At 38.5% G+C, this 13400-nt stretch overlaps 1 protein-coding gene across 3 annotated transcripts in view; it reads right to left on the bottom strand.

Moving 5' to 3' along the window:
* Window positions 1-5203: 5203 nt before the first annotated feature.
* Window positions 5204-13400, bottom strand: part of ARF1 (ARF GTPase 1) — a 31375-nt gene continuing 23178 nt past the window's right edge. For all 3 annotated transcript variants that reach the window (XM_074283129.1, XM_074283128.1, XM_074283130.1), the window contains 4 exons: window positions 11221-11406; window positions 9002-9112; window positions 8233-8357; window positions 5204-6864 (listed from right to left, as the gene is read on the bottom strand). In XM_074283129.1, coding sequence (XP_074139230.1) covers window positions 6703-6864; window positions 8233-8357; window positions 9002-9112; window positions 11221-11368 — 546 coding nt within the window. In that variant the 5' untranslated portion in view covers window positions 11369-11406 and the 3' untranslated portion in view covers window positions 5204-6702. The remainder of the gene's footprint in view (window positions 6865-8232; window positions 8358-9001; window positions 9113-11220; window positions 11407-13400) is intronic.

Genomic DNA, 13400 nt, shown 5'->3' with positions numbered 1-13400 from the left:
CCAGTCTTTATCTTTCACTGGGCTGTCTAGTTGATTGGGGGGGAGGGGGGAGGCAAATGGGGTTAAGTGATTAACTCAGGGTTACATGGCTATTAAGTTTGAGGCTGGATTTGAACTCGGGTCCTCCTAACAATTACTGCACTGCCTGGCTGTCCCGTTTGTTTTCTCATAGATTAGGTTATTGTCCCTCTACTCAGTCAACTCTAGTAGGCTCCCTATATCTAGTAGGCTCTAGGAGCCAATAGGACATCCTCAGATCCTAAAGCCCCTCACAACTTGGCTCATTCCTGTGTCTAGCCTTCTGCCACGTACTCACCTCCACGGACCGTAAGAACCAGTGATCCCAGCTTTCTTGCGCTTTGCCCTGTTGAGTCAGCCACATCTCTCTAGGAAGAAGCCTTTTCCATTACCCCCCTCCACCCAAGAGTGCCTTCAGTCTAGGACAACCTTCCCTTTACACTGTATCATGCATGCTGACTCTTGTACAATGTGAGCTCCTTGAGGGCAGGGATCATGCTTTGCCTTTCCTTATGACCCTTCTGCTCAATACACTATCTAGCACATAGTAAGTGCTTAATAAATACTTGACTCAAACTGTTGTTGCTCACTCATTTTTCCCAGAGCCCCTGATCTTTTCCTCGGCTCGGTCACTCAGCTTTTCTCAGGGTATTCTTCGTACAGTGTTGTGTGCCTTCAAAGAAGGGGCTCCTTTGTGGTTCACTGTGTGGCCTGGATTTCTAGTGCCGGCCCTTACACCTGGCTGGGCATCTGGCCCGGGATGGGGCCTGCAGTTCCTTTCCTTCCCAGTAGAGGCCACTGGGCCCCAGGTCAGCTGTGACTAGAGGCTGCCAGTTGGTGCGGAGGGGAGAGTTCAGATTGGTGGGGACGACTGCTGCAAAAAGTGCCTCTCGGAGGAGGAGACATAATAATCGGCCGACATAAAGAACCGCACGAGCACAAGGCACGTCAAAGTGCTCAATGCACGCACAGATATCTGTCACATGCTCATTCATCACCAGCAACCTCATCTTGGAGTGCTCCCAAGGCCACGGTGGGGAGGGTGGTGCAGAGGCCAGTCAGCTTGGGGGCCAGGACATGAACACAAGGCTCTTGACCACAATATAGTAATACATGCACACCTTTTCAAGATACCTCAGGTTTCAATTTGGGAGGAAGAGAGAACCAATTATACATGTTAGTGTAATGGGTGATGCTTGGAAGTTAAGTTGGAGGGGTTAGAGACCTGGTCCGCTAATTGGAGCTTGAGCCTGGGTTCTTCCTAGGACCTAGGAATTGGAGTGACGATCCTTGATGGCTAAGGGACTGGGCCCACCCAGGGCTTCTTGGCAGGAACTTTCTTGGTTGCTGGTGTTTGGGTTTATTGGGCGTGTGTGGAAAGGACCCAGCAGCCCAAGCCCCAAGACCTGGGCTTTAGCTCTGGCCTGCAAGTTAGTGACTTCTTATGTGACTTTGGGCTTTGTCTCCTGCAAGAAATAAATGCTCTCCAAAGTTTCAGCTCTAAGTTCCCCATTATTATGGAAATAGGACAGAAGCATGATTGATCCCTCCATATAGGCTGCTTCAAGATCAACAAACCAAGCTTTTCCTCTCAATCAAAAAGCATTTAGTACCCGTGTTTAGTGTGCTAAGCACTCTGCTTAAACCCAAGGCACAAAATTAACAGTCCCTGCCCTTAAAGAACTCACATTGTATTTGGGGAATATTACCATTCACAAGTAAGTCACTACACACAGGACTGTGTACAAAATAAAAATGATGGAGCAGGACAGCAAAGATTGGAAGAATAAGGAAAGGCTTGTTGAAGATGGGCCTGGGCTTTGAAGGAGAGCCTAGGGAAGCATGGAGGCAGCAAATGGGGAGCTGTCAACAAGGCAAGGATAGTTGAGCTGCATCACAAATAGTGGGAGAAAGTAGCACTGTGTGATTATCTGGAGAGGGAGAAGCTAAAGCAAGGAGGCATATTGGGATAATACGGCATATTATCCTAAGGGAAAAAAAGGGAACAAAAAAGTTCATGATCAGGTCTGGGTTTTAGGATTTCATAGTTATCGGGAAAATAGGTTGGAGAAAGGAGAGACCTGAGGAAGGAAAAAATGCCTTTAAAGTGTAGAGAGGGTATAGAAAGGAGAAATAGTACAATAGATCAAGAAGATATGGGGACTAATTGGATTTGTAGGGATGGAGAATGAAAATATGATTAGGTTGCAGACTTTTATAACTAGAAGTGGCAAGAAATGTAAAAAAATGAGAATAAGCTAGGAGAATTGGTTTAAGGGGAAGATAATGGACTTGATTTTGAACCAAGTTGAGTTTTTACATGCCTTTCTAGAGGCATCCATGTATAAGTCTGAAATGAAGCTTGATATTATGGACTAGAGAGTTCAAGAGAGATGGGGGACTGGATATGTAGGTTTGGGAAGTAGCTGCATAAAGATATTTGAATTTCATTGAAAAAAAATAGGCCTTCCAACCATAGTTTTTCTTTCCCCAATTTCACATTTCAAATCATTTCAAAATCGTCCTCCATTTGTTCATGGTTCATAATACATCCTCTCTTCTTGATCCTATTCCCTTCTCTCCAGTATTTTGTTTTTTGGCTAATTCTGATCCTTGACTTTCCATCTTAGTCTTCATTGATGCTTACAAACATGCCCTAATCTTACTCTTAAAAAATGTTCTGTGTCCACAAACTATCATGTCAAATCCTAAGAGTGAAGCTCATTACTTCCTACTCCTTAATCTCTTGCTATTTGGTTTTCACTTAAAATACTGTTCCCTGCCAAGGCCACCAGTGGCATTTATGATCAAACCCAGTGGCCTTTTCTCCTCGGTTTCTGCCACTCTACAGGCCTGACCGGGTGGGCTGTCCCTTCTCATATACTTCTCTGGATTTTCATGGTGTTTCTTTTTCAGTTGATTCTTACCTGTCTGGCCCCTCCTGGGTTCTTCTGAAGGCTCAGCAGTACTATGGATTGCCTCGAGGCTGCCCTGGGCCACCTTTCTGTACTCAGTTTGGAGTTTTCCTAGCAAAGATGAGTGGTTTGCAATTTCCTCACTTCAGCTTATTTTTATAAGAAAACATCAGGAAAGGGCCCAAAATGACTTCATGTACAGATGATGCTAGACTAATCTTTTTCCCTTATTCTAAACATTATACTAAAAAGTTCAAGGAAATAAGAGTAGATTTGGAACTGGCTAAATGGTTGTGTTCCATTTGACTGTCTTCACGGACAAATGAACATTTTTGTTAGGAAGGACCTTGATAAGATGGAGTGTCCAGATAAGCAACCAGAAGGGCGTCCAGTTTGTGCTGTATATTCTTGGGTGAAAGGACTGAGGCTCTTTGGCCTAAAAATAAGAAGCCTTGGGAGATTCTTCAACTATCTGTGGCACTCATTCTGCATGGGTGAAAATTATAGGGATATATATAGTTAGACATACTTCCAAAAAAAAAAAAAAATCTTTCCTGATAGCAGCTGTTCCACGAAAGTGACCTCTGCCAAGACTGGAGAGGGAGGGAAAGTGGCTCATGGTGTTTTTCTGATCTCATTTCCGAAATTTCAAAGCACGATCAGAGGCTGTGGAATGCTTTAGTTTATTAGAAAGCTTGGTTTGCTATTTAGCATGTTAAGAAAGTGACTAATCTGTCCCTACTGTTTGAGAGATCTCATCTCAAGACATGTACCTAAGACAGGCAAAGCAAAGACCCAAAATATTGAGAATAGCATTTTTGTGGTAGCAAGTAACTGGAAACAAAATTAGATGTCTTTTGCCTGGGAAAAGACTAAATGATAGTGTAACTGTGATAGGAAATTTCAAAGGTAAAAAGAGATGCATTGGGAGTTTTAAATGGACTGAAGCTGAATGAAGCAAGCAGAACCAGGAAAACATAGTGTATATGAAACACAACAGTGTATATGGAAGAACACAAGCCCAGAGTAAAGCTGGGTAGTCAAGGGACCAAATTCATCATGTAAATGAGAAGTGATCCACTGCTCTGTTCTTTGCAGAGTTGGGAGTCTAGGGCACTGAATGTGTTGTTCTTTGGTCTGGGGCTGGGGGGGAGGGGAAGAAATGTATCTGAAGTGAAGGTAAAAACAAAAGCTATGAAGAAAAAGATGCTTCACTGTGGTGAATGTTCTTACATTAGTACCTCTGATGAACAGGTTATCATTAAGGAAGTCTAAATTTATCACTATGTGGGTAGTTCTAAGAAATGCCTGAAAATTAAGGATAAGGAAGAAATGTTGCACTCTTTACTAATTCAGAGCATAAACATGCTCCACTAACTCATTTTATTAACATTGTGTTAAGAAAAAAGGATCTACGAGGTTAGACCTTAGAAACCATTGATATGGGCAGCATGGCCAAAAATCACCCAAGAGTCATTACATTATTAACCAGCACTACCAAATGACCATAATAAATGAAATATTCTATGAAAGCATATTCAAAATACTAAAGTAAAACCAGCTTTGGGAATTTATTTTTTCCTTATGATATTAAACACCTCCAGGCCTCTTTCTTATAGCAATGATTAGGAAAGAAAAATGTGCTAGGTATCTGGGCACCCATGAGAGCAGTGATCCATCATCACTAAAAAGGCATATGTGACATAGCACACAGGGATGTAGTCTCAAATGATTTCGGTTTTAATGTCACTCTGATATTTCTTTAGTTTCCTCCTCTGTTAAGTAACTTAGATCATATGACTTTCAACTCCAGATCCTACGGGGTATAGCTAAAGGGCTAGAAAGGTAGCTCTCAGATTGAATCTGACTTTCTTTTAAACAATTGAAAATAATGCTACTAGCTGCCCCCTATATACCTCAAGTTGGAAGAAAACTCAGACACCAAGGCCATTCAGTTAAACTTTCATTTTACAGATAAGGAAACTGAGGCTTGCCCAGTCATATTATAGAGCACAAGATTCAAATGTTCTTTCCATTGTGTCATGCATTTGAGTTGACATGACTACCACTGAGACCTTTGAATTCTGTGCAATAACTATATAAAGTCAAGGCTTCAACATCACAAAAAGGCCAGGAGACTTTAATGGGGAAAATCATTTGTGGCCACCTATTGTTAGCCTGGATTGGGGGGAGGGGGTGTCTTTTGCTTAATTGTTACTGCATAGTAGTCAGCAACTCACTCAGTATCAAGGTACCCAAAAATCCCATGAAATAGTTCAGAGATTTTATTCTAATAGCTTTAATTACAGTGCTTGTTTGTCGAAATGAAAACTGAAAACAAGTATACAAAACAGTCGATTACTAATTGTGTATTGAAAGCAGTAAGAGTTTCCACAACACCAAACAAACCAGCTCTGAGTTTTACCCGAGATAAAGTTTAACAGCTCCAGCTTCTTCAGTGTTTATCAAAATACAAAAGAAAAAAAAAAAAAAAAAAAAGTAAAGATCTTTTTTTCAGATGGCAAATCTGACCCTTGTAGTAATGAGGGGTAGTAAAGGACATTTCACACATATACAGATAGGGGGATTATTCCAAAACAGGACCGAATACTTCTAGAATGGAATGACTCCCCAAGCTCTCATGCTCAATTTATTTTCTTTCAAAATCTAGACACCATAGAGAAATGCCTGGTGTTCTTGACTGTTTTTAAACTATCTCCAGCCAAGCTTTGGGGCTAATATAGGCTGTGCTTTCTGTGAAGAGGATTCAGACAGAAGCACCACACACTTGACCAAAGTAAAAGGCTGGTTTTTTGTTGTCCAAACATGTCAGAAAGCTCTTTTCAATATTAATAACCAGTCATCACTGTGTCCTTACTAAAAGTTATTCAAGTGTGATGGAGAACTAATCACAGCCTGACCTGAACTGCAGGGAGGGGAAAAAAATCTAGTTATAAACGGTTTATGATCGAAGGTCTAATGCTCTCAATGTGCAGCCTGCTCTGAACCACAACCTCAAAAAGCTTTTTTTTTTCCTAATAAGTATCCATGTGAGCACAAATACAAGCACAAACTCTATGAAATACATAAAGATCCAAAGACATAGCATTACATGGATCTCTATTTTAACCATGCAAAATTGATCACTTGTTTGATTTTTATCATAATTTCTCAAGTTTCAAAAGAGAAACCGCAGACAATTACAATGGTCTGGTATTCAAGTTGTTACTGCAAAACCTACACTAAGCATATTTCTCTGTTCTGTGTGTTCAAGTGTTTTACTTGTCTTTTTTTATTTTTTTACTATTTAAAAAAATACACTGAGTTCAGGTTAAAAACCAACCACCAAAATGGATCTCAACACAGATCTCACAAGCCAGTAGAAGTAGCATTCGGCTCTGCTGCTGCACGTTAACCCCCAGCAACCCAAGTGTCAATGTGCTTAAAATCCCTTCCCAGTACTAAACGGTGAGTTGATTTTTTTTTTTTTTACAATAAAAAAAGCTGAGTAATATTGCATAGGAGTGCCAGAAACTGCCCCATTGGAAACAAAAACTATTTACATTAAATAAGAAACCTGTTTTCAGGCCTGTATTTGCCACATTTACAGCATGGTGCAATACATACTGTGACAAGGGGTAGGAAAAAAACAGCTTCCGGCACTCAATACCACAAAGTAGCACAGTTTGCCACATGAGAGTAAAGCGAAGGGCGAATAGGAGGAAATAAGAGGGAGAGAAGGAAAGAGGGAGGAGGAACTTTTGTTGTTTCATTTCTGGTTTCGGAGCTGATTGGACAACCAGTCCAGTCCTTCATAGAGCCCATCCCCACTAGTGGCACAGGTGGCTTGGATGTACCAGTTTCTGTGACGAAGAGAATGCAGTCCAAGTTTATCTGTGATTTCAGCTGCATTCATGGCATTGGGAAGATCCTGGCAAAAACAATAAATAAATAAATAAATGAGTAAATAAATAAATAAATAGCAAAAAAAAAAAAAAAAAGAGAGAGAGAGACAGGGAGTGGGGGAGGGGAAAAGGAAGAGGTTTTCAGGATGAAATGACACAAGCCACGTGAGCTCAGAGAGTCCAAATCCTCTGTTATCTAGGCAAGACAACTCTGTGCCAGGTTTCCCAGATCCACCAACCCCCAAAGAGATCATTGCTATTTTCAGATCTGGTACCTTTCTCTACAGTCTCCCATGGCAACCTATTTGTAGTTAACTTTTCTAGGGAACTCCCTTCATTAACAGAATCCAAGTCTCTTCTACTAACCAACTAATCAACCCTTAATTTTCTTCCCTAGACTACCTCTGACTGTGCATACCCCCGCCCCTGATCTCTTTCCAGAACCAATTTTTTTTTGGTACTAGCTCCGCCTTGCTTTATTTCTTTTTCAATAACCAAATATTTCCTTGCCTTTCTACGTTCTCCAACTTAAACAAAAATCTACAAATATACCTGGTCCAGCAAAATAAATTCCTACTATGTCTATTTTGTGTCCTGAAATCTTTCACCAGTCAACAGGCAGACAACTTGGATTATTGTCAGTCTTTCTGAATTAAGGCTGGTCATTCCACTGATTATTTAATCTTTGCAAATTTCAATGTTTATCTTTGTAAAATTGTCATTTTTGTATGAGTTTTCTCCTAGTTCTGCTCACTTCACCCTTCACCAATTAATGTTTTCATGTTCCTTCAATTATTTGGGAGAGAAATACCTCCTTTTCTGAATTCAGAGAACTGCACCTGTTTGTTCCCCCTCTCCCTAAATTTGTATTGCTTCCTTTTAACTAAATGGGCCTTTGTTTTAAATGCATAGATCTGTGTTCGAAGTCTAGACCTAAGCTGAGGCGGTCTAGTCCCAGTTTGGGAGGTAATTGACATGTACCACTAAATAAAGTGCTATAGGTGGAAGATCAGACCCTTCGTTCCTTCAGGCACTTCATCTGTTCACCTACAGTCCTCTTTACTTCTCTCTCCCAACATACAAGTCTAGATTGGTGTCCAGTACTCTTGGTATAGTTAAAACTACTGCAAATGGACAATAATGTTGGCCCTGTGCTCTGGTTGGGACTCAGCAATTACCCTACTCTGTAACTATAGTATAATACTTCCCTTTTTTGGGACTCTGTTTCTTCCACTGTAAAATAACATGGATATAATTGATGCTTTTAAATGTCCAGTTCTGACAATTTATGTTGCTATGACACGTAAGCAATGAGTATCAACTCCCACAGTTTTTGCTCACCCACAAAACAAACTAAGGAAGGCTGACATTTCTGGACATTCCTCCATATATACCTGTTTATTAGCAAACACTAATAAGACAGCATCTCTAAGCTCATCCTCTGCCAACATTCTCATCAGTTCTTCTCGGGCCTCATTCACTCGTTCTCTGTCATTGCTGTCAACCACAAAAATCAGTCCTGCAAAATAAGGAAGCAGCATTTCAGGAAAGTTGCAAGACATATTCTTAAAGTTTAGTCAGTTTGTCTTAAGATACCTTGATTTAACTATCGTAAAAATATTAACTGGTATAGCTGAAAGGTCAGGGTAAATGAAGCATTTATTGATACATCATTATAGGATAGCTCTTGAAAAAAGTTCTGGCACTATCAGAATGCTACTGATCTGAAGGAAAAAAAGAATTTATCAGTCACTAAAAGCTTTCCACTTAAGATTTCCTAACAAATCAAATTTTCTCATATTCCTATAATTTCCAGTTATATGCTTTATTACAGTTATAGATGCAGCATTTCAATGTACAATGTTTAAAGAACTAGAGTGAATTGGACAACCTAGTTTCAAGCCTGCATTTCTCAACATTGGACAAAATCTCCTGGAAGATGGGTTTCTTGATCTATAAAAGGGATAGTATTTACACTACCTAACTCATATAACTTTGTGAGAAAATACTTTATAAGTCTCAAAGTGCTCAACAAAATTTTACTATTAACTATTAGCATGAAGAGCAGAGGCCTATAGCCTTGTTTCTCTTAGCATCTAGCACTACCCTGAAGAATTAATTGACTCTTGAGAGGATGTTGAAAGAACCCAATCTACAACTCACCCTGTGTGTTCTGGAAGTAATGGCGCCATAGGGGTCGGATCTTGTCCTGGCCACCTACATCCCACACTGTGAAGCTAATGTTTTTGTATTCTACAGTTTCTACGTTGAAACCTGCAAGAAGTTAAAGGCAACAATGATTTTACAATACAAACCATTATTCTATAATGTCTTTACTTTAGAAGACTCCAAATAAGCTCCAAAGGAAAAATTTAGTGATAGAATGTAGAATCATTATAAACAGATACCTTGAAAATAACTGTACCAAAAAAGCATTAATTAAAAAAGCTTCACAATTACTCAATTTGTTATTTTCCCAAATCTTTTCTTTAAGGAAAAAACATGAACTAAGTACAGTACAGGATACAAAATCAGGCTGAGTCAGAAAGCTTCAGGTCAAGTCTGGCCTTGATCCACACTGACTGTGCTACCCTGGACAAGTCACCCATTCCCATAGTGCCCCAGGCAATCTCAGTGTTTTTAAGAAGGTTGTTTTATCTCCACTAGAGGTGGAGAGGTCCCTATAAAAATGAAATCATAGATATGGACTCAAAGAAAAAAAACAAAACAAAACAAAACAAAACAAAAAAAAAAAAAAAAACACACCACTAAATTAGCTAGCACAGAATCACCTGAAGTTTCTAGATGTGTAGCCAAATTTGGGGTATTTAAAGTTAGAACTGGAGTGTGTCCTGACTGAATACATTTCACAGATATAACAAATATTTTTAATCTATTGCCAATGCCCTTTGATTTTATTTAACATTTCTTGTAGATGTGCCCCCAACCCCCCCCCCCTTTCTCCTCTGATATCACCACTAATGTGGTATGCCTCAGGACTAAGTATTTCAGTTGACTCCTTGGCGAGTCCTCCATATATCTCTTCTCATTTTAGTTTATTCTCCACTTAGCTGCCAAAGCAATTTTCTTTTCTTTTTTTTTTTAAAGTGTAAACCACATGTTTCTCTCCTATCTTCCCCAACTTAATAAACTCCATATCACCTTCAGGATTCAACTACAAAATCCTGTTTAGTGTTCAAAGCTCTTCATAATCCTGCCCCTTTTTACCTTTTCATTTTTTACATCTGTCAATCTCTTCTTGACCAATATGCAGTCCCTCATACAAGACACTCCATATATCTGGCTTCAAGGCATTTTTACAGCAATCCTATTCTCCTCCCCTCTCCCCCATTTCTACCTCCCTGTTTTCTTTAGGTCTCAGCTAAAATGTCACCTTCCAAAAGAAGCCCTGCCTGATATTCTTCAATTCTACGGGTTCTTCCAATCTATATGTAGTTTGTTTACATATAGTTGTTTCCATGTTGTCTCTACCAATAGAGTTCCTAGCTAAGTTAGCACTTACCACAGTGCTGGGAAGAAAAAGCCACTTAATGACCACTTAACTGATTTATTATTAATACCACATCTATAACTATGAACTTTTGTAGAAATAAAGTTAAATATATGAATAAAGGTCCTTTTTGGATGTTTTTTCAGGGGAAATTGCACAAAATCTAACAACCCTTCCACATTCCAAAATACTAACCCAACATTTTTGGATAGTTAAAATTCTATTCTACAGTCTTCTATTTTTAATTTATATAGTCCATAATTATATGGAGTTCTGTTAAGAATTGCTTGAGGAAAAGCAAAATAAAAAACTCGACACTTCTGCATTAAGAACTGCAGGAAAGAGAATATTAACAATCTTTCATATCTATTTCATCACATCAGGGCTGAGGGATTAAACTTCCCCGTGGCATTCCTAACAGTATTGGCCTAAGAAATGGAGGCCTGGTGGGCCCCTCCAGGGAAATAATCTAACATGAGGGAAGAATATGGCCTAAGAATGTATTACAAGTTACTACAGTAATTTCTGCACTCCTCTCTTCTTTTATAGTACTTTCTGTTCTTCCTTAAAAATTTTCTTTCCTCTTGTACCCCTTACTTGCTCCAAAAACTAGATTGTTTAAAAAAAGAATTCCCCTTTCTTTTAAAAACTCAGAGTAGCATCTTTAACTTTGTAGAAAAAAATAAACTGCTGGAAAGAATAATGTGTGATCTTGGTTCTCCAGTTACTAAGCTTCTTGGGGACCTGCAAATACTCAGTTGCTCAAAATTATTGAAGACTTTTTCAATTTCTCTTAAACTCCTGTCTTTTCAGCAAAGCTTGCAACCATACTGTTCAATTTTCTACTTAGATGATGCTAATTGCTTCTCACCTATAGTGGGAATAGTAGTTACTATTTCACCAAGCTTCAGTTTGTATAAAATAGTTGTTTTTCCTGCAGCATCCAGACCAACCATTAGAATCCGCATTTCTTTTTTGCCAAAGAGCCCCTTGAAGAGGTTAGCAAATATATTCCCCATGTTCCAAATGTGATGTGTTGAACGTTGGCAAAAGAAACCTGAAAAGATAAAAAAAAGTTTTAAAATTGTGCCAGTTTATTACACAAAGAAAGCCAAAAGTAGTGAGAAGCAAGGCAGAAAACTAAAAAAATAAAAATAAAACAGAGGATAATGCTTATAGAATTTCATTCCTCTCACAATAAGCAAGTATGTAACAACCACTAAGACTTCATAAATATTCTCAAACCAAACATTTTGTTTACTTTAGAACCCATTAAAAAGTACTGAGCATTTAGATTAAGCAAGACAAGGGTTAAAGCTCCAGTTCTGCCACTTTCTGCCTGACTTTGGGGAATCACCTTAGTTTCCTCATCTGCAAAACAAGAAAGCTAAGTGAGATGATCTCAAGTCCTTTTCCAATTGTATATTTATCAATTTCTGCTCCTCCACTTTATAAATGAGTAAATTGACACTCAGTCTAGGAAAGTGGAGCAGGAACAGAACCCAAGTTTTCTACACCCCAAATCCACTGTTCTTTCTCCTATATTATATATCATCCTTAACACGTAATTGATTTTAAGATTCAATTTGGCCAAACATGTATTTTTTTTTGAGAAAAATATGAAAATATTTACATTAAGACAAAAAAAGCAAAACTACTATCATCCCCATTTCATAAATCAGAAGCTAAAGCAGACAAAGATTAAATGACTTAACCAAAGTTAAACAATAGTTGAAAAATCTGAGCCCCAATATGACCAACCTAATAACTTCAGGTCCAGTGCTCTTTTGTGCTGGGCCACCTACTTGTATTTTAAAACCAACATAAAATCTCCCAACTTTCAATTTATCTCCCACAATTTCTCCACTGATTTCTGAAATGCAGCATGGGGCAGTAAAAAATAAGTTTGATTTTAGAGTCACAACACATGGGTATTCATACCAGGTTCTGCTACTGATAAAACTCTGTGACCTTGAACAAAATTAATTGGGTCTCTCTGGCCTTTTTAGCTCCTTGCTTGTAAATTAAGAATGTGGATGAGCTCATTTCCAACTCTTGATCTATAGTTTATAATTAAACATAAGGATTTCAATTCCAAATCCAAAATCTGACAAACTAAAAATAAAGCCTCAAACATGTCCAAAGGAGAAGCTTCTGACACTCACAAGTTGACACAGAATGGAATTCCATTGTCTATCATTGAGGAAACAGAAGCCTCTATAGGCTCAAGTTTCTGGGGATTTAAGTAACAGCTCAAATGGCTTGGTCAGTATGAACTTAGCTTTTTGTTTTTTTTTTTTAATCTTACACTAAACAGATGATCTGTATTTATTGGAAAATGTCTACATAGCCTAAAATTAAAGACTGGAAAAGAATTGTCTGCATATTCTACCTCCAATGTATGCTTATTCTAGCATTAACCAGGACTGGATTAGGCTCTAGAAATGATATATACCAGGATCCCTTGAAACTTTTATCTTTCTTGCCACACCCACACCCACACCTACACACATGACCAAATAAATTATAATCCTTCCAGTTATTGATTATAACTGGGTCAATTCCTTTTCTTTTTTTTTTTTTAAACTTACATAGTAGTTTTTGTTTTTTTGCTAAGGCAACTGGGGATTAAGTGACTTGCTCAGGATCATACAGCTGGGATCTATTGAGTGTCTGAGGCTGGATTTGAACTTGTATGATGTTGCTTTTTAAAGAGACCTTTTTTTCAGACCCGTTAAATATCTGAGAACAATATTCTGGCTGGCAAAGAATAAAAAATAAATAAGCATTCAATTCAACAGAAGTACTAAGTTTTACTTGTAAAAAAAGTTTCACTGTAATATAAAGCACTGTTAGAACACTCTTAGAGGTGAGAACCATTTCTAGAAAAACATACACACAAAATCTGCTTATGAGCCCCCCCTTTAAGAGTTTTCAGCATGTTGACTTTTTGAAAACTTATTGTCACTATAAAAAGCTTAGCTTCATTAAAAAGCCAGAAACACAGGGAAATTGATTATTACTTTAGTTATCAGAGTTGAAACACCTCCC

Source organism: Sminthopsis crassicaudata, chromosome 1 (assembly GCF_048593235.1).
Source record: "Sminthopsis crassicaudata isolate SCR6 chromosome 1, ASM4859323v1, whole genome shotgun sequence".
NCBI lineage: Eukaryota > Metazoa > Chordata > Mammalia > Dasyuromorphia > Dasyuridae > Sminthopsis > Sminthopsis crassicaudata.
Note: the sequence above shows the minus strand (reverse complement) of the source record. Positions and strands in the feature narration are given on the sequence as shown.